At 38.9% G+C, this 26,346-nt stretch overlaps 1 protein-coding gene across 3 annotated transcripts in view; it reads right to left on the bottom strand.

The window, feature by feature from the left end:
* ZNF608 (zinc finger protein 608) overlaps positions 1-26,346 on the bottom strand; it is a 117,043-nt gene that overhangs the window by 87,888 nt on the left and 2,809 nt on the right. For all 3 annotated transcript variants that reach the window (XM_063129474.1, XM_063129477.1, XM_063129475.1), the window contains exon 2: positions 24,723-25,734. In XM_063129474.1, coding sequence (XP_062985544.1) covers positions 24,723-25,574 — 852 coding nt within the window. In that variant the 5' untranslated portion in view covers positions 25,575-25,734. The remainder of the gene's footprint in view (positions 1-24,722; positions 25,735-26,346) is intronic.

The following is a 26,346-nucleotide window of genomic DNA, read 5'->3' as shown; positions in this document are numbered from 1 at the left end:
TTGAACACAGCCACAAATTTTAGAACATGACATAAGATAATGTACTCCAAGGATTACTACAAACACTGGTTTCTATCATTCAACATATTGTGGCAGCACACCTTTAATTAAGAAATACTGATAACAGAAAGTAATTCAGTATTCCAGAGGGAAATGGCTCTTTTCTTTTGCAGAGGCAAAAAAAGCTTCACAAATGAATATAATTAATTTCTAAATAAACATTCATTTCTCAAATTACCTCTAGGACCTATAACTATTCTTGTTACAGCTAGTTACTGTGTCTTATAGTCCCAAACACCACTCCTTACTGTTTTGAAGATGGGCAGGATCACCATGACCCCAGAAGGCAATAACATATTCATTATTTGTAATTCATCTTAAAAATAAGCTGATAAAAAGATTACACAAATGCACTGCACGGAACACTACAGATTTCTAACATAGCAGAATGAATATTTAACTATTACTTCTACAATTCATTTATATTGTCACATTGGATTTAGGCCACCATGCCAGTAAGTTTTATTACCTTCCAGGCTCTCTCCTACAATTGCAAAGTATGTGTTGGGGTGGTGGGAGAGATAAAGAGAGAGAGAGAGAGAGAGAGAGAGAGAGAAGCAGTGTAATAGCAGGTGGGGCCCACAGTTTCACAGTAGGGAAATCTCATCCCACAGAGCTGTTACAGTTGCCTGCACAGTGTGTAGGGTACAACACAGCATGACAGTTAATGAGCTAACTGCAATACAATCACCTAATTCATAGGTTGCAGTCCTCCACTCACTTGCATGGGGATGTCTCATTGAGATCAGTGGAAACTTACTTATGAGAAAATGGGTGGACAATTAGAGCCTCATATCCTGAAAGAGAAGTATTTTGTAACTGTGGGATCTTCACTGATCATACACAGTACCATGACACAAAAAAGGATTTTTCTACGTCTTCAGTGTCCATATGTACATAGAGAAGATTGTCCCTGACATTACAATAAGTGAGGGAAGCCTACTGTGTGCTTGTCCTCAGTGATAGAATTAAATTCTATATATTTTAAATACTTTTTAAGCGTTGTTGTTTTACAGTACATGATCAACTTTTCTCTACTAACTTAAGCAGAATCAACATTCAGGCTATTCATGGGATCTCAAACATGTAACTGCGAACTTCTGGGTTCAAGTCTGGTTCAGGAGAGATTTTTGTTTATTTGAAGAGAGACAAATTTTCTTTTGCTTCTGTTTTTAAAGGAAAAAACTGATCTATTTAGCTTATACTCTTTAAAAACCATTTGAAACATATGTTTATAAATTAATTATAATAATCTCTAAAGCATGTGAAACTAGAGTGCAGGAAGGGAGTTTTCAGAATTTAATTTGTTTTAATGGCTTTTTTCATTATAGTACCAGAATGCTCTAAAAATCTAAAACACAAAGACAGGGTTCAAGCACCTGTCGAGATAAAGTTGGTGAATAGCTGTAATTGCCCTGACACAAATGGCAGTTATCCATTTACGAGTCAATATGATTAAGTGCCATATTCAGCCAGCATGTAACCCACAGTAAATATTCACATTTCAGAGGGAGAGCTTACTTGTTTGAATGCATGAACACTGCTGAATATCCCTACACAAAACTTCTAAATGATAAATGGTAAGGTCAGAGAGCTTCTGTTGCAGGAATGTTTCTGAAAATAGTACCTTACAGTATAATCCTATATATGTCTACTTGGAAGGAAACCCCATCAAGTTCAAAAGGAATTACGCCCACGCAAAACAGTATTGGATTGTAGCCTCATTTACAGTAATAACAATAATAAAGCCTGGTCTACTTTCTCATATTTTAAAGTGGTTGACTCACCGTTTGTGTATAGTTTTATGACCTTCCTATCCTCTCATTAAGATAGGACACTGGAACAAAAAGTCAATTATGCAATTTGCCCATTTCTTTGTGGGGAGGTGGAGCTAAGGAAAGGAGGGATAACGTAATTTTGTAGGCAAGCCAAATTGTAATCAGAGAGACACGGAATGTATTATGTTTGTTCAGGTTAACAGCAGTATCCCTCTCTCTGTCTTTCTCTCCCTCTCTTTTAAATTCAAGCAAACAAAAGAGGCAAGCTCCATTTGCCAACAACTGGTGCCTCAGAGTTGTCAGGCTCCTGTCAGACAGCAAAGCTTACGGTTACTCCCCTTCCCCCACTCTTTTGTTGCCTTTTCAAATATGCTCTATGCTCTTCAGGACTTGCTATTAAACAATTCACTTTTTCCCCTCCCTTTTGCTTCAGGAGGGGGTAAAAACAGCAAAACGTGGTCACAAAATATAAAGCCAGACGTTCATTTCCTGTAACTCAGAACCTCATTCTTTCACCTCCTTGTCCAGAGGATTTGGCTACCAAATAGGTCTTAATCTGTAAACAAATGATTTGCTCTACAATTAAACCATTCATCTTCCCCCCACCCTCACTCTCTCCCTTCTTTCTCTGGCTCCTTGGCTGCTGTCCAATGTAGAGGCTCATAGGTTCTTCTATTATTTAGTCCTCATGATGTTTAAAAGCAATAAGCTCAGTGTGTTTATAAAATTGTAAGGCATCACAAAAAACATTTTATGCCTCTCAGAAAGAGTGTCACATCTGCTTGATTTTTTTTTTTTTGCTTAAAAATATTTATACTTTGCTTTAAAATCAATTTAAAGCACTTTATAAAAAAATCAAAATGCAAACTGAGATTATGGCTCTGATTCAGCTGTGCACACACAGCTTCTGGTGTTGTTCACATGGAGCCTTGGTACAAAATTTTTGACAGCACTGCTTAGTAAGGAAGCCACAGGAGGGAATCTAAATCCAGTCTCCCCAATTCTAACTCCCAAATAGCTGACTGGTGTTAGCACTGATTCTTACACCTCTACATGAGCCATCTCAGCAGCTGGGCTAAGGATGAACATATCTATCGCTAGTTTGCACGCATGATCCAGTAGAGAAGCTCAAGGGCTTGAGAATGTACAATGGGATTTCTTCTTCATTCAGTGGCAGAATCCCATGTAATATCACCAACTGCTTTTGAAAGTGCCCTCAGTTTTAAAAGAAGCTTTGATATTTGGGGAGGGCAGTGTGTAATGAGCCATCCAAGTACCACGCTCCCTTGCACACACAGAACTAGTTGTGCAGTTCTTTAGATCCCAGACATAGTTCCACATCCTGATAGGGATACAATCTACTGATGTGCACATACCACCCCCAGTTAGAATGGGACATATCTGTTTTCCAAAAAGACAATTGGAACCTGTAACACAATATTGAAGTGTGGAGTCCTCCTGTTCAGAGTTCCAGTTATGTCCTCTTCCAGGATACTTAATTCCATTCCATACCACAGTCCATTTTCTTGGGCCTCACTACCTTTTGAACTTTTAGAGATACAGACCTAGATAGGACTTCTGTACCTTGCAGAGTTGCATAAAAGGGAGAATTTAACAAAGTGTTCTGCGGCAATGGGAAAAGCCATTACTCCTGCCCCCTTTTATTAACTTTTAAAAATGGAGCTCTGTTTTAGATCTGGTGGCAGCAGTCCTATTCCCCTTGGCTCTTAGTCCTAACAAGCACTGTGTATACTCCCACTATCGCCACTTTCTTTACCTCTACACTTCCATTTTTTTCAAGTCCTTTTTTTTTTAGCATACTTTGTATTTTGACTTATTTCTCTTCACACCCTTTCCTGCTGATGATATACAATGTCCTGTGTGATTTTTTTCTTTAACTTCGATTATATCCCCCCCCAAGTCTTTTCTACTTACTCTTCCCTCATGCTCTTGTTTCTCCATCTTCTTGCCCCTTTCGTTTACTCTGACTATGCCAGCCAGGCCCTTTAACTCTCTACTTTCTGGGGCCCTCACTATCCAGTATGTGGTGTAGGGTACAGTCCTCACTCTCCAGTGTGTAATGTACTAGACTTGGCCCAAGGTGACTTGGGTCCAAAACTACAGTTGGCTGTTAAACTCCAATTAGTAACTTAAGAGCCAACCACTAATTTTCAAACTGACCAACTTAGGGTTGTTGTGAGGATAAAATTGGTGGAGAAAAGCTGTGTACACTACCATTACCTACCATTACCTGACCTCTTAGAAGGAAGAATGGGATAAAAATGTCAATAAATTAATATTTGTCAATACAATACCTTCAGTACCTATGCCTGGGGAATTTAATTCCCAGACAAACTGACCTTTTACTTCCTTAGAAAAAAAAATGGACTTCAGAAGCATTCTTTGTGCACCATTTGATTCACTCAGCAGTTAACATATTTGTGAACATTCCAATTATATCACAGCAACACACTCAATTGCTGTGAGGGGCTTCGCTACCACAAAATCCCTTAGCATTTTATTGTATATACTAGGTTGTCAGAAATGTAATAAAAACTCAAGAACTTCGGATTTTGAGTTTATAACCTCATATTGCTAGACAACTTAGCAATGAACTCAAGGGTTCCTCAAAAAATGTGATATGTGTTTAAGAAAGCCACAGCACAATATAATTCATTTGTATGTTTATTTTCAGTCATATGAAAAATCCTGTTTCTTCTGGTGTGTGTTTTCCAGATTCTTTTAGCGGGAAGAATTTTAAATGCTTTCCTATAAGCCAACATTATCTTCATAGCCATCAACTGCATGTATGCAAGTGTGCTCTGACAGGAGAATATTGTGCTACAAACTACCATGTCAATTTAGGAAGGTTTACTATTATTTCTCCCTGTCTATAAATAATAAAATTATTGATGACACTCAAATAACTAAATGTAAAGGTGGAAATCTAATTTAAAAATGACAGGTACTTAACAATATCAACTTCAACAATTTACTTTCAATGAAATTCTCCAAGCCTATTTAAACTCTATTACAGCCGCTGACATCAATCTGCCAACTTCCAGAGTGCTAAGCTGTATGAAAAATTTGCACTTATAAATTTAGCCACTGTATACTTAAATACACAGCTTCTCTCTCTAGATAAGCTACTTGTGATAATACAATGCAGGAAAAATGTCATCTACCGTTCCCACAAACCAGTAACTTCAACTAGAGACCATTGTGGTAAAGTCTAACTTGGCAAGCAGCAGAAGGTCTCACCAGCACAAAGTTACTCCCACACATATACACACTGCTGTAATGAAATTGAGTGTTCCATATCACAGCCGATCCACTTTAAATGTATAGTGCAATGTACAATGAATACCTGCAAATATCATCTGCCATGTTTATATTCTCTGCCTCAGTATAAGAAGCAGAGGACATAAGCATGGGCCTTTAGTAACCACCTACCATACCCATTATTCTAGAGAAAAGACTTTACTGAATCACTTCTAGTAAAAATAATCATAGCTCCTCTTACTTACACTATGGTTTACTATTGGGAAGTCAGTAGTTCATAAAAACACATGTAACAATATATTAGCTGAGGCACACAGAGCCCTATGTGCATGCCTACAAGTTTTCATGTGGGCTTAGAGGGATTGCCAATTTCTACTCTTCGGTGCAAACTATCACGCACTGCAATGAATACCAATCGGTGGTTCCCCAAACCTTCAACAGTAACTTTGTGGAACGCAGTAAAATCCTGAAAACCCTTGGTGTTCATGTAAAACATGGCATACGGCCCTTTGGATACTGGCCATTATATTTAAAATATCATTACTGGGTTAACATCTATACATGTGGAATAAAATAAATGCCTTCTACCTACATATGTCTTCTGTATGAAATTTTATGAAAACAGGATGAAATTATTTTCAACAGCTCAACAATATCATCTCCATCCATAATGCATTTTCGATAACCTCAGGATGCCAAAAATATTTTACTCATAGGATTTTTTAAAAAGTCACAAACAGCATTTAAATCTAAAGCCTGTGGTAAATATCAGAATTTGAGTAAAAAAAATGTAGCCTTTGGACATCACTTGAAAACATTTGGTAATATTCTCCCGAAAGTAAATTCAAGGGCTCAGAAAATAAATATTCAAGAGCATTAATTTGTTTCTAGATGTGTTCGTGCAAGTAAAACAGCAGTCGTAATGTGGAAATTTCAGTCACATTTTGCAACTAATTGGAAGCAGATTAGAATTCTGCCTCAGGGGAACATTGTCAAACTAGAAGCTGGAGCAAATGAAGAAAGAGGTGAAAGCATCGTGAAGAGCTGACAGATTTACAGTGCTCAAGGCAATAAACGGGTACTAGATGAAAATGAATGTGCTTCACTGTACTGCATGCAGTTCTTGCAGTCATATCTCAGCAATAACAGCATACAGCTATGAAACTATTATTTTCAGTAGAGGCGGAAAAGGAAAGTATAAAAATGCAAAACAGCTATTTATACCGCATGTATAAAAAGCCCACATAACTTGATCTGTTAGAATAATAATCAGTCAAGTTATTAATTTAAGGTCATTTCTGCATCTTTTATTCATGGTATTTACTCATGTAGGTAATTCCATAACTATTTCCATAGATACTATTTAGGGTTATAAAAAGATACAAAAATCAAGGAAATGACCAATATATATTAATATTAAAGAATAAATTTCTCAAGGTTATATTGCCAGGGGGTCAAAAAAGCACACTGCTAAAAATGGAGAGTTTGAACAGACCATCTGCTGTGACTAGATGATGTACGACACTAACAGTCTTTTCCAGCTTCAGGCACATGGCTTCTACAAAGCAAATACTTAGCCCCAGCTGCTTCTACAAAGCAAACAGTCCACATGGAATGAGATAAGTAAATTCTGTTTTGCAGGGGTAGGGGCTTTTGGCCACAAAGGTTATGATGCATGCTACTTTCCTTTGACAAAACAAAATCTGGAGAAATGACTTGGATCCAGAGAATATACACACAAACAAACAAATGAGGGAAGGGAGAGGCAAAATAGACCTTAGAAAATATCACATTCCAATTGGATACCTAACCTAACCTGGTCAAACATGTCACTAGACTGAAGTGCTGGCAGTTACCTGACCAGATAAGGTTTCACAATCAGAGGCAGACTAATACGTACAGCACATTTCAAGGGCCACAAATGACATAGGATAGACAACTGGCATCCAAATATATATGCCTTTAGGAAAGGAGCCCCAAAGCCAACTTAGTCCTAGTAGTTTAAAGAGAAATTAGGGTACAGACATTGGCGTGCAGACAACAGGTTCAAAGGGTTCAGTTGAACACCCTAATCCGCCGCCGCCATGTTGCAGTAGCAGGGCTGGTGCTAGCTGTAGGAAAGAGCGACAAATTCAGTTGCTCCCCGCTCCTCCGGAAGGCTTTTTTCACGGGTGCAGCCGCTGCCCACCCCAGCTTGCTCGCTCTTTCACTCACTCACTCAGCCACTCCCTGCTCCCAGCTGCTCTGCCTGATCTCTCGCGACCAGCAGCCACGCAGAGGCCAGGAAGCAGCACGTGGTGGAGCCGAGGAGGGGACTGTTTCTGTAAGTAGTAAGATTGCCCTCCCGCCTTCGGAGCTGCTACCCTCCTCTCATCATCAGCCCTGCAGGTACTGTAATGTTTGGGGGGGGGGAGAGAGAGAGAGAGAGAGAGAGAGAGAGAGAGAGAGAGAGAGAGAGAGAGAGAGAAGCTGTACGTTTACGTGCCTGCTCTCTTCATCACTGCCCCACCGCCCACCCCAGTCTGGACTCCAGCAAGAGAAAAGAAAGGGGGAAGTGGGGAGAACTGCAATGCCCCCCAGGACCTCCTGGCTAAGGAGGGTTCATTCAGCAGCCCCTTTTTCAGAATGCTTGCTAAAACACTTCCTATCTGCCCTTGCTTATTTTAGGGTGTCCAACCCCCTTCTTTCAAGCCGTTCTTTTGGTAAACATGGTATGTGTGTATCTTGTGTCACTTTAAAACAGAGCTGCAGCACAATCCTATGTACGTCTACTCAGAAGTAAGCCCCACTGAGATCAATCAAATTTATTCTGAGGTAAATGTGCATAGGATGCAGCCAGAAAACGAAGAGAGGATGAAGAAAAGACAGGAGAAAAAGAAATGTAGAAATAGAATAGCAAGGTAACTGTGGGATATTTAACCATATTTAAAGACAATAAGTACAGTAAAATTAGTGCTCCTCTATTTCAGTCCCAATCAAATAATTACAATAGTGCAGTACAGATTATTTGTTAATTTAAAAAATACAGCTTACTTAAGTTTTTGTTTATTTCGTTTGTTTGATGAATGAAAAAAAAGTCCTTTTTTACTGTATATTCAATCAATGTCTACCTTAAAAAAATAAATCCCTGGCCGAACCACCTAATGAAATGAGCTGCACACGCCTATGGGTACAGAACTGAATTATGTTGGGTCAAGACTTGTAATGCAAGATGAAATCCTTCTGGCTGACACAAAAGTAGTTTCTGGCCTGGAGTATGACTGCAGACCTAAGATATAGTGTGCCAATTGTGTCCATTCCTGGAGATTCAAGTCCTTGGTGGCACAGGCATTAGTTACATTTTGTTTGAACTCCTATAGCATAACCTATACAGGCCTTCCTTTGAAAAGTGCTCAGAAATTCCAGCTGGTTCAGAATGCTGCAGCTGATAATATTTTGTGTGTGCTTTAGGACTTGCTCTGTCCCCACTACTAATCTGCACCACTGCCTTATTATCTAACCCCAAATGAAGAAAATGCCTTTCTTGAGATTTCCACTCTTGCCACTGCTAGAACTGTGTTAAGTGGCACAATCTCCCCAACCCCACTTTCCACAGGCCCCTCCTCCTGCAGCCACTCCCTGTCTGCTGCAAATGCAAACCTATACAACACACACATATGGAGCCTTTCCCCCCTGGTGCTTCTCCTGCTACATTAAGCACTAAGCACAAGCCCTATCTCCTTCCCAATACAAATGCAAACATAAATGCATTCAGCACTCCTGCTAATGCTGTTAAACTTCTCCTGCAAAAATCCTTGTTCTATAGCTCAACCAGGATTCCTAAACCCAGAGTGATTTAGTCCAAGAGGAGCACTGGTGTGATATGTTCACAACACCCAATCCCACTTAGCACTCATGCAGCCATATGCTATACCAACAGAAGTATCCTGAGCATTTTCAATGGCAGCCCCACATACAGGGCATTGCAGTAATCCAAATGGGAGGTTACCAGGCCTTGAATTACTGAAATAGGGCCATTCCTGTAAGGTCATATCTGGCATACCAAACTAAGCAGGTAAGAAGTGGCAATAATCAATCAACACCCCCAAACCTGATCTTTTAGGGAGACGTCACACCCTCTGAAGCAGATTTAACACCACTGACAAGAAGAGTTGAACTAGCAGTACCTCTGTCTTGTCTGGACTAGCCTCAATTTACTGGCCCTCATCCAGTCTATTAGAGCAGCAAGGCACTGATTTAGCTTTTACACTGCCTGATATGCTTAACTTTGACCTTTAAAAACTCAGTTATCATTTTTAAAGATTGATAAATCTTGCTTATGCAAATGCCTAATAGCAGCAAAAAAACAAACTATTTATTACTGTTTATAAAATAATATCATCATTGTTTATATCAATATGCAGTATGCAAAAAACTGCCTGCCTGCAGCTTCACAATCTAAAAAACGTACAAAAAAGTGAGAGGGTAACTGGTGGGATTGGGGAAAACTTTTCACTAGGAGAAAGAATAAAGGGAAATGACAAAAGGGAGGAGGGACAACCACCACCCACCGGCATCGGTGTACAAAAGAATTTTAAAAATGAAATACAATATTCAGCAGGAAATGCAAGAGAGAAAACACCAGCTTTTAAAAAAGACTTAAGAGTGACACAAAGAAGAGGTAAGACAAACATGCTGCACAATCTTCTGTAATCTACTCAGAAATAAACAGCATTAAGTTCAATGGGACCGGGGAGTAAGTCCCTTTTAATGCAATAGGGCTTACCTCTGAGTAGACATGCATTTCCAGAAACGGAAAGAAGTATTACAAATAACATCGAAACACTTAGCTTGATAGGACGACTGAATGGTGATGTTCATTCAAAGAGAAAGTTTAGACACAAATTCTTTTTGCAGATTAGGTTTTTGATAATCATCTGACATTCTGGGAGAGATAATTGGAAATATTAGTAAGTGCAGATGGAGAGAAAGAGGAAACAGAAAGATGGAGCTGAATGCCATCAGCGTAATGGTGATATTGAAAGCAAGAAGAAATCAGATTGCCAAGAGGAAGCACATAAAGAGTGAAGAGAAGGAAACCAAGAATTACGCCCTGAGGGACCCCAAATGAAAGGGAAAACAGAGAAGAAAAAGAGCCATTGACAGATACTTTAAAATAAAGATTTGTGGGACAGAAGTGAAACTAGTAAAGATCATCAAATGCCAAAGAACAAAGAGAACTAGAAAGCAGAAAGTGATCAACCATAGCAAAAAATAATGAGGACAAATTAAAAAGAGCCCTTGTAACTTAACAGTATAGAGAAGATCATTGGAGCTTTTATACAAGACTGTCCCTGCAGAATGTTGAGGTTGAAAACCAGACTGAAAGGGGACACACACAAAAAAGGAAGAAAACTGAAGCATTGTGAGCAAGGAAACCACTGGAGCAGCATCCCCACTTGCCCACTGATGCATGTACAATTACACCACAATGACCTGAATGCCACCTGGGGATTTCTAGGAGGAAGGGTATGCATGCAGTTCTGTATACATTTCTCCATTGGATGCTATCTGCTTTTCTCCAAACACCAGCCTAGTTAATGTTTATAAATACAGCTGATCCTGCTTTTATGCACTGCAAGCTTTTCTCAGTTTGAAAGACTGGACGTTACATTATAATGTCATTAGGATGTGAGAGTTTTCCACTAATTATTTATGGTATTAGATATTTATGACTGATAAATTTTCTGAGAATATGAACTACAGTAGACTTCTACACCTTTGTCAAGAAGTAACTATTTATCAATATAATATGTTCTATGAACATTTTTCTGTTCTTGGCATACTTCCGGATAAAAACCTTGGAGCAGCTTTTGCTTCATTTTTGAAGATAAACCTGTTTCATTCTCTTATCTCAAAAGGAAAGAAATAAAAAATAAACACCGTAAACAAACAAGTATTGCTGTTCCATTACAGTTAAAAGACTATAATAAAGCTCCTAGGTTTATTAGCATTATCCATGTTTTATGGCAAGGTATATATCAATAAACATTTCTCACTGACATCTTCTCATTGACACAGAGCAATGTCCAACATAATATGAATGGATGCCCACCAATGCAACTCTTCTCTTTCGCCTCACCCCGCATGTCCCATGCACTCCCCCAAATTCAATCGAAAGGATCTCCCAACACTCCACAGCAGATTTTTGGAGCATGCAGGGGGCTGTCAGTGAGAAGGAGTATCCATTCTGACAAAACTGTTGATTCTGCTGGCAGATGAACACCACTGAATTTCATCAAAACTTTCTCGTTCTAATATTATCATTGCTTTCAATATCAGCCATCCAGGCAAATCAGCCAAAAATGATATGGTTTGGCCACATATGCTTTATGAAAAGAGGTTACATGCTATTATTAATTCTTCCTAATCCTAAAATGGAGAAACAAACAAACAAAAATCTTATTTCTCAGGAGAGGAGAACCATGCCATGCAAATCATAGCTGGAACAAATGAACGAAAGTGATTTCTAAATAAGCGAAGTTCATGGCTAGGAACACTTTGAGATAAAATCAATAGCTAATAAGGATGTACATGTGCAAAATTAAACAATATACTGTGAACTGCTAATGACACCAGATGTTCTCAAAACCTTCTAGGGAAATGGAGTCTTTATAGGCAGGTGTTTTCTTTAATCAAAGAGATGAAAGAAGGAGTCTACATTATGACCAGTTGAAGCTTAGTATTCTGCTGTTAACAGAAGCATAAAGATAGAGTCAGTTTCTTCAGGAAAACTACAAGCATATACTTTTAATAGTCTATTGCAACATGATAAAAACCAGAATCAAGCTGACTGGTATAAAATTGACTGGCAACCAAAGACCAAGCTATTATTTGAAACTGTCATGGGAAGGCAATAAAATTGCTACCAGGTCTCCTCAAGTTACCCTTCAATAAAAAGAAGCCATCAGGGAAATAAGAGGAAAAAGAAAAACATCAAACCCTTTAAAGTTCTTTTAAGTAAAATTATACTTTTGTGGCACAATGCCATCTGCTTCCTGGTTAACACAAGCCAATTCCACAACATAAATATCAGCTTTCTGAAACTACTGAACAAAACAGAATAAACAGTTTTTCATTTTTTTAAAAAAAAAAATACATTGCAACTTTAAAAGCTGCATTCATATGGAAAAGACTTTAACATCCCTGTAGACGTATTTCCCTTGTGTTACTAGCTGACAATGAAGATTCCCAGGAGACAAAAATACATAGTCAAACAGGGATACTGAAAGCAAATAACATTTATACAGAGATAGAATAAAACAGGGAAATAAATGGCAAAAAAAACCCAGTAAGCGTACTATTTTATAATTTGCCTGCAATCCTCCCCAATATAACCAGTAAAATGATTTCCAAATAATTTGAAGTAAACCCCACTGAATTCAATAAGTGGGTATACAATTGCAGCCTAAATCTACTAGAGGAAATTACAGTCACTTGTTATAATCTATGACATTTCTATACCACCCTACCTCCTATGATCTCAGGATGGCAGGCATGGTTCTTTCTCTGTCCATTTCATCCTCACAACAATCCTGTGAGGAACATTAGGCTGAGAGACTTGCCCAAGGATCCTTTGTTTTCCAGTCCTAATCTAAACACTAACTACTACAATGCATTGGTTGTTAAATTTTGTTTAGATGAAATGCAAAAAAGAAGAAAGCTTAACATATTGATATAAAAGGACATAGATTTAATCTATCTCACAATTATTTCAGTTAGAAATGTCAGGATGGAATCCCAGAACCCTATCGTTTCTACTGACAGCTGTTAAATTAGCTCTCTATGAAATGCATGTCAAACCAGATTGTAAGAAGTGTGTCACATTTATGCATACGCATACTATGGGCCAACATAAGCTCTCCAACTAAGCCTGATTTCTGAGGCTTGCTGAACTCGCCCCATCTGAAGACTGCTTGGATCTGCACCAAAACTAAAGTTCCATATGGAAACCGCCATAAGATGGGGAAATCTATTTACGGAAATAAACCAAGAGAAACCAGAATTATGTGTGCCATATAAATAACCTTTGTACTTAAGTCATATTTTTGTAATTCACTTCAACAGACTCTTAAGACACCTATCGTTATCCACTGCTCTACTGACAAACCTATTTTAAGTAAAATTCAGTATAAGTTGGGATACAGAAGAAAAGTGCTAACTTCCATCCATTGCAATATTCTTTCAATTCAAAATTACAAACCAACTGACTTTCAAGCCACTCAGAATAGATTTACAACCCTTCATTCAAGTCCAAAGGGCTTTCTTCCAAGCTTCACAGTTAGTAAAATCAAGGGAGCAAAACATAGTTGGTCTACATATTCTACTATATTCCTAAGTAGCAATTCATGGCATGCATAACTATTGGTTTGCCATAAGCTATGTTGAAGGATCCATGCAAATCAAAATAATAATTGTTCATAATTTACATGTGTTTTACACTTACTTTGTGAAAATAATGGGTTGGCTCCAGCTTTTATTCTGCCAGTGGGTGTAGCCTGAGGAAGGTTCCACTCAGAAATCTCTCACCCACGAAAGAGGGGGAAGTAATGTTTGCCAATTTCCATCTCCCGTGGGCAGATTTTCAGGGGGACAGGGTGCTGCAGGGGAGGGGGAATGGACAAAGATTACTTCCTCCTCCTCCCAGCAGGATTACCCCATTGGATAAAGGGTCCACAGACGGAAGGGCTTTTGCTGCAGCCAACACTACAAGCATTAAATACCAACCCAAATAAATTTAAAATGTATCAATTTGCACAGTATAGATTTATTTAAATTACCAAAGGAAAAAAGACTGATTCAAATCACTGATTTAAAATCAAGTTTATCATTGCAAAATTCACAATATTTTCTTAACAAACATGCATATTATCTGCATACTATAAACATGGTAAATTAGATCTTTCTAGTGCAAGGGTGGACAACTTGTGGCCCTCCAAATGTTTTGGCCTACAGCTCCCATCAGCACTCGGCAGCATAGCCAATGGTGAGGGATGATGGCAGCTGAAAGCCAAAACATCTGGAGGTTCACAAGTTGCTCATCCCTGCTTGAAGGCATCAAAAAAATTCCAATGCAAACTGAAAATTTTCCTATGAAAATGATCCTGTGCAAGTGAACCTATGGGTGCTTCATGCCACTGAAGACAGTGAGGCCTCCACACTTAATTTTGTAAACCGCCCAGAGAGCTTCAGCTATTGGGCAATATAGAAATGAAATAAATAAAATAGTAAAATAAATAAAAATAGGCCTATATCCACAAGTTGTAAACCTAACCCTAACAAAACTTCAGCCCCATCTATAACAGGGTAACATCTCCTAAATCTGACATCAATACCTCTGTCTTATCATGACTGAGCTTTATTACTGATCACAGTCAAACAGTCAAGATATATCTTAGGTCTGATCTAGCACATGTCTTATTCTGCTTTTGCACCAAGGAGTTTGAAGAGCACCCTGATTTTAACAAACCTTTTGCCCCAGCTGCAGCTTTACACTAGAATTGGGCAAAACACAACCCACGGGTCACATGTGTCTTCTGATGCCCCACCCAACGAAATTCATGATAGTGGCAAAAGTAAATGGCCGTTTGTCAAATTTTGGAGGCAAACTGCTACTGAGGGGTACAAAGGACAAATTTAGCTTAAAAACAAACTTAATTCATCCTTTTTAGTGCTCCAAAGGAATTTACCACGGAAATTTGGTGGCAAGCTGCCAATTTTATGCTGCTTCTGTCAAATTCACTAGCACAGTGGCAGCAAGACTGCAGCTTGTGGGAGAGCTCCAGGAAAGTGGGGTGTCAAAGGAGGCCACATTTGGAATATTTCTTGGAACTTTTTAAAGTTCTCAGCAAATCGAAAACAAGCACTTTAGAGTAAACACACATCACCTGCTGTGTGGGTTTTAGATTTACTGAGGTCTTTTAACAGGGAAACAGTCAAAACTGTCACTCCCACCTCCAGTCTGAAGTGATGGAGTCCATTCTACCACTTCCTCATGTTATTTCATTCTGCTTTGTGTGCAGATGGGCCATAATTCCAATGAAAGAAGCAAATTCTGGTGTTTGGAATTTTAATACAATAAGCAATTGATGAAGGCTCTTGCTACCAAAGATCATGGCCACAATAAATGTATTACTCTTATTTATTTATTTATTTATTTCATTTTTGTTCTGCCCAATAGTCAAAACTCTTGGAGGTGCCACAATACAATTTGCTGGTGTTGGGGCATAATATCATGGCTGTTTTTCTAGAATTAATGCAGTTTTATAAATCTATAATGTGACCACATTTGGAATACTGTATATAGTTCTGGTTACCCTATAGCAAAAAGTACAACATAGAACTGGAAAAGGTACAGAAGGGCCAACGAAAGGACCAAGGAGATGGAATACTTTCCATATAAGCAACAGCTAGAACATTTGAGGACATTTTTCATTTGGCAAATTGTCTTACTTTAAAAACTAAGAATAATCATGATGATGGTTGAAAAAGTTGTGAACCAAGTGAAGAAAGTGGGTAGGCTGGGCTCATGGTATCTCTGCTTGGGAGAATGAGAATTTCACTTGCACTTTCTGCCTCTTTAGGGAGGATGTGGCGTTAAGGCTTGTGAGCCTTAACTCCCCATTTCACTGGGTTTTGGTGCTTGGTGCTTGGTTTAAAGCTCTAGAGCCAGAGTGGTGTAGTTGCTAAAGTGTTGGACTGGGAGTCGGGAGATCTGGGTTCTAGTCCCCACTCAGCCATGGAAACCCACTGGGTGACTTTGGGCCAGTCACAGACTCTCAGCCCAGCCTACCTCACAGGGTTGTTGTTGTGAGAATAAAATGGAGAGGAGGAGTATGCCACCTTGGGTTCTTTGGAGGAAAAAGGCAGGATATAAATGAAATAAATAAACAAATATTGTTTTGTAAACTGTAGGTTTTTTGTTTAATGAATATACATCAGAACTCAAAGACACTCAATGAAGTAGACTAGAAAGAGGTTCAGGAAAGACTAAAGAAATACTTCTTCACATATGCATAATTAACTTACGAAATTCATCACAAGATATAGTGATGGGCACTAGCTTGAGAGCAGTCCTAAAGTGATTAAGGGAGGTCCTAAACCTTGCTGGCTTGCAGTGGCCAAGGTAGACTTTGGGGATAGCCTTCAACCCTCTATACACAGTTGCCTCTAATGGATGGAATTTACCGTCGCAGAAGCTGGCGTAATTTCCAGCTCTGTTTAGGGATGGGGTGAGGGGAAGGAAATCACACACCTTAGCTAGAGGAAGGTCACCACACACCTTGCCCAGGATCCTCAGCCTCCCTGGACATGCCCTACACTTGCCTATTTTTGACCCCAACCCCACTGCTGGCGGGAAGCTCCAGCACTGTCCAGAGAGAATACCTGTGGGCAGAAAAGTTCTACAGCATCCAATAGTCCTTCAAGAAGCAGTTTTCCTCCCTCAATGGCTTTTTTAAAGGATGAACAAAATTATTTAATTTAATATAAATAAACCATAACAAAAATATCTTATAAAACCATTAATATATTAAAATATATTTAACAGCCTGGTAAAATAAAAACATCTTTGCCTGGTGCCAAAAAGACAACTATGTTGGTGCCAGGTGAGCTTCTCTGAGGAGGGAATTACACAAAACAGGGTATCACCACTGAGAAGGCTCTTTCTCTGATCATCACACCTTATTTTAGATGGTTCGGGATCCTGGACGACAGCCTCCAAATTCATGGAGGAGAAGGGCTCTTAGCCAAGACATTTATTCCCTACTAACCCAAACTTTGTGGTCACCTGATATTTGAAACAAAATGCTGTACTGGATGGCCCTTTGGCTTGATCTCTCAAGAGCTGTGTTTATGCCTTCTTCTTTACCTGTGTTCTGCCAACAGTTGAGGACATTTCTGTTTAAATAAACATTTCACTTTATTCTTGCCTAAATTTATTTACTGATTGCTAATCTTAATGATTGTTCCTTTTTATGCTACTATATTGTGTAAGCTGTTTCAAGCAACTCCCCCCCCCTTTTTTTTTTTGGGAGATGAAAAGGCAAGGTATACTTTTCTAAATATATATATAATCAGAAACTACTGCTTAATAGTTTAAGCGTAACTTAATATGCCCAAAGTGGGCAGAGTTCTGGGGGCAGGAGTGCTCACATCTACAGGCACATTAGATGAAGTAGCAGAAGTTATAGGATATAGGGGCTGCTATAATGCTCTCTCAACTATAGGCTAATCAGGATTTTCCTCACATTTCCCACCATGACAGAGCCTGGTATTTATCTGTTCTTATTCCAAAACTCAAAAACCTCAACACTTATATGGCTTCAACACCATTATCTTTTGAAGTAACATGGATGAAACTGTCATCGTATTGTAATTTTTAGCTATGCAGAGATCTTCAACTTACTGACAGAAAGCAACAATGATGGTGTTTATCATAGCAGATGTTTACCAGGTAAATATTCTAGTTAAATATAAACTGTAGATAAAAAGTGCACTTCTCATAGACAGTTACATCAAAGCAGTACATATTAGTATATCAGGAACCCTGCTTTGTCAATAAAGACGATGGCATTTGTTTATGATGAGTGCAGGGTAAACCTATAGCACTTCTTCTGAGCAATGCTTGTTGCCGGCTTGAGAGAGTTGTCTGTATGCAGACTCAGATGCCTGATCTGTGAAAAATTCCAAACCCCAAGTTAATATTGTCATCATTATTACCAACACTATTATCAGATCAACTGTATTTCTAGAGGGGGGACTTGTTGTGGGGGAAGTAATTTTTATCAGTTAGCTTGATCATATGCAACATGAATAGGGGTGCATTAGAAAGCAGAATGTGCAGACATAAAGGAAGAACATATGCAGGCGGAACAGTTCATCTTCGGCTTTCCAAAAAGTTGCCAAAGGGTCCCCTACTTGCTCCTTCACTGGATATTTGTGTCCAATCAGGATTCTGAATTATGCTTAGGAGCATCCGAATACCTGAATCTGAATACAGATTCAGGGAATTATAATTAGCCAAAGGACTAATTTGGAAAAACACTGTAGCCCAGTGGTAGAGTACATTCTTTGTAAGCAAAAGGTCCCCTGACATCTCCAGACAGAGCTGGGAAAGACTCCTGCCAAAGCTAGTCAGTGCATAGACAAGACGGACCAACAGGCCTGATGGTATGAGGCAGCTTCCTATGCGCCCGTGAGATTAATACTCATGAAAAGGAAGCATAGTCGCAAAGAACAGGAGCTATGAGCAGCATGCCCCAATTTCAGCTCAGCTATGACTGTCTCCAGGGTTTTCAGCTCACCCACTCTCTGGGTGGCGACACTGGATCTTGGATGGTGACCCTTGCTGATCAGGAAGATCTGGGAGGAATACCCCAACCATATCATGAACACCTTCAGCGTGGTGCCATCGCCCATGGTCTCTGACACAGTGGTGGAGCCATACAACACCACTCTCTCGGGCTCTCTATCTGTAGGGATGTACGGATTTTGTAAAATCTGTTTGTCTTTTGTTCAGACATCCACTCATTGGTGGAATCGGATTTCCCCCCTCCCCAATTTCCCAAATTTGCTCTCATGAGCAAATCAACCCCCAAAACCCAGATTTTCATGCTTTAGCCTATGGAGAAAATGCGTGTTTTCGACCAGTGTATTTTACTATGACTAAATCTGTGTAAAATTTCAAAAAGTAAAAAAATGGGTCCGCAGAATCCATGCAGCTCAAGAAGAGCCAGTCTGCTGCAGAATCTGAACTCATTTGACTATGTTGTGGATTTCTCAAACATTCCTGTCTATCTGTAATATAGGATAACAGAGTTGTCTAAGGTTTATTGAGATAATGTTTGTGTAGTGCTTTGAACACTTAAATACATAATAATTATTATTCTCTATGTGCTGTCCAGTTGCATAAAGAATAATGTGAAGGTAGATTTTTGAGTGGAGTTTTAAATGGTGAAATTCTACGCAGCATTTGTTATTTCAAATATAGAAGGGCTGGCAATCATTCTAGGTTAATTAAAATAGAGTTTAAAGATGTGAACCTGTATATTATTTTCATGGCTTCTGGGTCACACCAGTATGGCCCTTAAGAGTTTCCAGACTTTTATCTTCATGAAATGCAAGTAACCACCCTTAATCCTGCACAATACAATGGAATTCCCACCAATTAATTAAGATCCCCTTCCCATAGAGATGCAGCTTTCTTCTCATCCAAATTGATGCTTTTAAACCAGATAGATGGCTCATCTCATATCATTATACTATGTGGCAGTCTTATATTGTTTCCCAAATGCTAAAAACATGCTTAATTTCCAATAAGATTAAGTTTATGTGTGTGTTTTAATAAAGTATACCAATTCTCCTGTAAATATCAGTTGCACACAGAACAGAATTGTTTCCATTTAAATAGTGTCACTTTTTTTTCTAACAAAAAGTCCACAATTTTTTCTAGGCAGAGATTCTGGAGAACCAGTTTTATGATTTAAGTAATTGTTGATAAAGTAGCTTTCCAATTATCACAGACCTGCCAGGAAAAGCAGAAATGCATTACGTGTTAATGATCGCAACCAGGGGTCCATGCTTAACTCTTTTGTCAGAACTACAGCAGATCCTCCCTGCAGCTTCACCATTAACATGTCTGTTTCCTGTCAGCCTACTCAGAGATAATGCCATTTATCTCAAGGCGGCACAAGACCAGTCATTAGCTTCAATAACAGACCTCAAACAAAGGCCGGATGATGTTTTATCCAAGGTGCATTATCTGCAGCCAAGAATCCTATTGCCTAACAGTTCAGAAATTTATCTTTAAAAACGATTATTTTCACCTTTTTATTAAAGAGACCACTTCCTGGAATTTTTAGTGAATAGCTTTTATCATGTACAATTCGATAAGCGGTATTAACTTACTAAAATGATCCTTTGGGAGTTTTCCTTCTCCCTATTTTCTTTTTTACCTCTGGGGGTGAAATTGACAGAGTAATTCAAATACTTGCTAAATAATGAGATGGTTGAAAAACTGACCCTCATTGTGGTTGCCTGCTGGGGTTGATTCCCTATTCTCAATTCTTCAGTGCCAAACTAAGCTGTCATTAAAAGTAGAGTGGGTTGAAATATATGTATGAACATATATTGTCCCTGACTTCCTTGAATTCTAGCCATTCATAGCGTTTCGACAAATTTGCAGGTGAACATTTTGAGATAGGAGGAAAAATGGGAGCAAATCAGTTTATTCAGCTCCTTTTTTACTTTGGAAACGAGGAACAGATGCTGCATTTCATGTTACTTGAAATCTGGTTATTGAACACCTCTGTGGTTACAGGGGATTTTTGTTTAGCACTTTTTACATACATTTCATTTATTGGACTATAAAATTCTACTTTACCCCCAAAAAAGTATTTATACAACCTACAATTAAAACACGCTTGCAGGAAAGCCTTTAAAATATGAAGAACAAGCTTAACTTTAACACATTCTGACAATTCTTTATGTTCTTTTTTACTGGGTATTTATGAAGTTATTTAAACAATAACATTTACCGATCCCCGTGTGAAATATACATATCTTCCCCTGTTGTGAAATATACATACCTTATACATATTTCACAACAACCTCATCCCTTTAAATGTTTTGCTTTACAAATGTTTCAAGCCATTCTCTATTGTTTCAGTGTTACTTTAACCTTGAAGAAGAATTCAATACAGAATGGATCTGGTCTGAAAGGTCATTCGGTTCACAAGGAAAGCTTTCCTCAGCCAAAGGGCAGCACCTCTTCACCTAGATCCAAAAAACATTGTCACACTACTAGACAGCACTATAGAACATTAAGAACTCAGAGCTGTGCTCAGTGTTAAGCACGGAATAGTTATCAATGTTTTCAACAGCTAAATCCCTTATGTAGCTTTCAAAACAGTTTGCTGTCAAGCAACAATAGACTTTGTTCTTTAATTACAACCAGTGACCTTTCTGCCCCTTTTTCTCTCCCAGCAGTGAATAAGTGACCCCCAGGTAGTAGCATTTGCAGTCATATTAAACACACATCTCCATAAACTCATTTGTGTCAGAACATGTTTATAAATTTTGAATTTGTAAAAAGTGTGTCCAGACATTACAGTAAATATGAAAAGCACAATATATAGTCAGAAGCAGCCACTGAACACACAAGTGCCAAGCCATAGCAAGTGTCCATAAATTTAGGAAGCAACTGAATCCTAAAAAAATGAGTGACAACTACATATTAATAAGCCAACGTATAAAATCCTCATTTCTGCTAAGTATTTATACACATTCTGTAACTATTTTGCTAAAGATGGCTAATGAACAATTATGCATATACATCATATATGAAATTAAGTGAAATACTCCTGCAGGTAATTGAAAGTACACACAAGAACAGCAGCAAAATTTGAAAAACTTGATCACAGGCAGGAGGAATTTGTGCTGATTAACAATTTCTGCATCTTCCATCGCTGATATTTGGCAATGTTAAAAGGGTACAGGTTTTAACATTCCTAGTCTGACATGAGTGGTTATTAGCCCACCTGTCACAACTTGAGAATCACACCTTTCCCTTATTTAAACATGCCATTGGTGTGCTAAGTACTGAAAGGGCTGAACAAATACGTTACCTCAAACATTTAAAATTCCAAAATACTTTGCTTCTGCCTACATATTAGGGCAGTAACATCTTTTAGAAGATTTAGATGACACAAGAACACAAAACTGGGTTCCATAAAATTCAACTGAACATATTCTGAATGGCTGCCTACAGCATAAAAAACTGAATAAACAAACCCCAGATTGAAAGCTAGATGTAAAAATGGAATAGTAACCACACCTCTAAGCTTTCCAGAGTGTTTATTTATTTATTTAACGATGAATAAGAGCCCAGCACAGTTCTTCATGATAAGGCCCAGGTTTAAATGTGTAATTATTAATTTAAATGAGAAACCAATTAAAGAAGATTCAGATTTAATTGTGGAGATTGATTTGACCACCCACTGTTAATAAATAGCCACTGTTGATAAATCCATGCTAAAACCAAGGTATTATTTTTCTCCTAATCACATATCTGCATATCGATAAAGATTACACTTTATATTTCCCAAATATATCTTCTTTTTTCTTGATTTAGTTGTCTCAGGAACACCATCAACAAAATACTGCATCTAAAACAGTCACATCCTTTTGCAGCAACGTTTCACATTCACATACAGAATGCTTGATTGAAACGAATATTTCCCCAAAGTAAAAACCTGAGGGATGTTTTAGACAGTAAGCCAACACACCAGTGTGACAGACAATGGGCAGCACTGCAGGGCTCTAACAAGTGAAGCCATTAAAGTCAGTACAAGCCAACAGCAGTGGGTGTTTCTAGTAATTCAAGCTCCACCAATTCTATAAAGGCAAGAACTGAAATGAGAAGTGTTCCTTGGGCAAAAAAAAATAAAGGGGGGGGGAACTACTCCAGACAGGTTTGTTCCTAGTTTACACATTACCTCATTTACATTACACTAGCTGAAATGTACTTGCTTATATATGAATTCATTCCTCATATAATATCCTGTGTGACTGGTATGAAAAGGAACACAAAAAGTGGAGAAAACCACACCACTCTCTAATCTCTTGTTGCCATGACAGCAGCCTTTGAGATACTGAAATGTTCAGATTGCCAGCTAAACAAAATTGTTGAATGTGAACATTTGGCTGAAAGATTAAAAGGCTAAGGGGGTTACAAAAGGGCAGTACCTCCCACATTCCAGGCATCCACTGAATCCAATCAAATGGCTCTGACTCTTTAACCACAACCATTGTGAAGACTGGATTAGGGCAATTTATCTAGATAGTTAAAGCAGATTAGAGAACTGCAATTTGAAGACTATTGGCAACAAAAGCAAATGCCTACTGTACTGAGTTAATAAAAATGAGCATGGGATTTTAGGATAGCCTTCAGAATAAGCAGAAACATTTTGCTAACCCAGAAAACTGACTCACTTAGACCTAGGAAGTAAACCAAACTAGTTTTTTTTCCATCTGCATTTAAGAAAGAATCAAAAGAGACCAGTCAAAGCCATGTTTGCAAACACTAAATTTGAGTGGAGCAAAACACTATGCTTAAACAAGAGGGAAGGATATATGTTCTAAATTATATTAAAATGGGATTTTCTCCAAACTCTTATTTGTAAAATTAAACCAGTATTTGTTGCAGCAGTTAACTATGTTTTGGGGGTGGAGTGGGGATGATGTTACAAACCCCGTACTTCACTAAAGCATTATGCATCAATCAAAACCAAGAATCACACATCATGCAAATAGCGCAATCCTGCCCAACACCTTCAGTGTTCTTGAACACCTGTAAACAACTTTGTGTAGATTTCCCATGTCTAACAATTCATGTTGGGAACTGTGAAGAGGAATAATGTCAGAACAATTGTAATCATGTCACAAGCTATTACCCTGAGACGGGGTGGGGAGGGGTTGTCTTTGTTTAAACAACCTGTAGAATTAATTTGACTCTTAATTATAAGCCAACAATAGCTCCCTGGATGACAAAGAAACCTTCTGTCCTCTGGATACAGAACAATCCTTGCTTACACCAAACCCTGCCTGAGTGAGCAACAACAATGGCCAAGAGAAACCAGTTCTCTCCACCTCCTCTTACAATGCAAGGCCATTTATCCTTTGCAGAGAACATCCTTCAGACTTTAGTGAAGAGGAAGAAAAACACACACATTTTTCAGCTACTCAACAAACAGGCAATGCACATCCAGGAACACACTGAGAATTCAGATAAGAGGAAAAACGGCTGGACAGAGGACAAAGTGTTCCCCTAAATATGGAGAGAAATGTTTTTGCACACAGGTTTCAGTACAGCATGCCCTCCCTTCCCCCACTGCCCTCATTCCAAACAGGTTATAAGCACACTGCATGCCTGCTGACAAAGCACTCCTTATGGCAGTTTCTGAATTATGTAGGGCTTCTTGGCTTTTGTACAAGCAAGTGACTCTCCACCTTACCCCACCTCTCTCCCTCTCTCTCTCTCTCTCTCTCTCACACACACACACACACACAAGTCCAAGAACACACAAATCAAGATTCCAGGAACTCATTGAGATTTTTCCTCTAACTCAAGGGGTTAGAAGAGTCAAATAACTGCTTTGGATCTCTCCTTGTTGTCATGGGGACGGTGTGAGTTCTCTGACACCTGGGGAGATGGGACACCACCACTATTTTAGGGTAGGATACAGGCAGTAAACACAAGCGCGCACACACGATTTTCATTCCAAGCAGCAATTACAACAAGTCTTGCAAGATAAATGTGCTGAAGCCAAAACCAATAAGAACTACAACTCAGGTGCCTTTTCCCATTTAAAAACACACACACAAAACCCCAAACCATACGCCCAGAACAGAGGACAGTCTAGGGTACAAGGTGAGTAGGGAAATTATTCAAGAAAGCGCTTGAAATATTTAATAATACGCAAACACAACAAGCACAGAGTTGTTGAAAGTTTTATCAGACAATGAAGAAAGGATGAAGCAAGGAGAAAAACACATTTGTCCTACCTTTTCTGTTTTCAGTTTCTTGATTCTCCTGTGGCTCTCCTCCTCTTCCTCTTCTTTCTTTACCAAAATAGAGTTCCCCATTAACCCTGAATCCGGAGCACTTTTGTTCACATCCCCCACCGTGGAGGAGGTGCAATTGAAAGGGCTGTTGCTCCCAGCACAACCTCCCTTGGCCCCAAAACCATACAAGTGCCCAGGAGGAGTTTGGCTACTGTTGTTGGGGTGTCCCTGCTGCAAGTCAAGTTGCTTGTCTTTCCTGGATTTTCCTCCATCCTTATCCCGTTTGGAGCCTCTGCTGCCCTGGGTTTTACCTGGTTTCTCCTCTTTATTTTTCCCACAAGAGGCAATAGTGTTGTTATTGTTGCTGGTGGTGTTATTATTGCCATTTGGGCTGTTGTTCACACTTTGACCCAGTGCTGAATTCATGCCAGCTGCCTCGCTTGGGCGCCCTTGGACTTCCTGCCTCTTGCCAGCACTGATTTCAGGAATTCCATACAAGGCAGCAGAAGGCAGAGATTTACTGGCATCCTTCGAAGTTTTACTCCTTTTCACTTTTGATTTGCTAGTTTCTTTGTGTGAAGAATTCCCCTGAGGAGCAGGGGGCTGAACAGAAGCAAATTTTAGGCCATCAGCTAAGGCTGAGGTAGCATTAACCCCACTAGAAGCAAGACCCCCACAATCCTTGGAATTGGTGGAATTATTCATCTCAAATTTTTGTCTGTCCTTCTCCAAATCAGCATCCAAATCAATTATTAAATTTCCAACCCCAATTTCCCAGTCATCACCACTGTCATAAGTATCAACCGTGTTTGGATCCACACCTTTGCCAGCAGTGGAAGTGTTCAATGACATCCTGAAGATGAGACCTCTTGAGTAAAAATCAGACGAACTTTCCTTTGGAGATGACGGGACATTCGTTTATCTCCTTGGGGCTTTTTAAAGAGTAACTCTTCTTGCTTTCCTTCCCCAGGTATATCTGGGTATATACCCTGAAGTCCAGGTTCACCTTTTCCTGTGAGGAAGGGGAAAAGTCGAATATTTCTTGGCTGGGTGTTACCAGAATATAATGAAATTAATATTATAGAGGCAAATGAGAGAAAAAGCACACTCCATATATTAATTTTTGAGAGGTCTGTTAAATTGAAGCCTTTGATAATGAACATCTTCCCTAGAGTTTTATCCCATCATCCAGGATCACTCTTTAAAATGCCATGTACCAAAAATAAAATAAAAATCAAACCCTTTAAATTTCAGGATTTAAATCCACAAAACTCAAAAATACCAAGCTGTGAATGTGATTCTGGATCACCTAGGCACAAAGAAAAAGACAGCTTCTCCCACCCCCACACCCAAAATGCATTCCACAGTTTTTGTAATTTTAAACCAGACTGCTTCAAGTTTTGTGACTTTTTTCTAGATTGGATTAGCTTGTTTCTTTGTAAGGGGGGAGGGGAGAGGAGGGTATTAACACAAAAAAAGAACCAATAACATATTCCTTTTAGATTTTTTTTTATCTGGGGGAGGGGGGATTGCAGCATTTCTATTTAAAATGCACATAAGATAACATATCTAGAAATGGTTCTAATGTCCTCTTAGGTCACCTACAGCTCTGTCTGTTAAATAC

Source organism: Elgaria multicarinata, chromosome 6, assembly GCF_023053635.1.
Source record: "Elgaria multicarinata webbii isolate HBS135686 ecotype San Diego chromosome 6, rElgMul1.1.pri, whole genome shotgun sequence".
NCBI lineage: Eukaryota > Metazoa > Chordata > Lepidosauria > Squamata > Anguidae > Elgaria > Elgaria multicarinata.
Note: the sequence above shows the minus strand (reverse complement) of the source record. Positions and strands in the feature narration are given on the sequence as shown.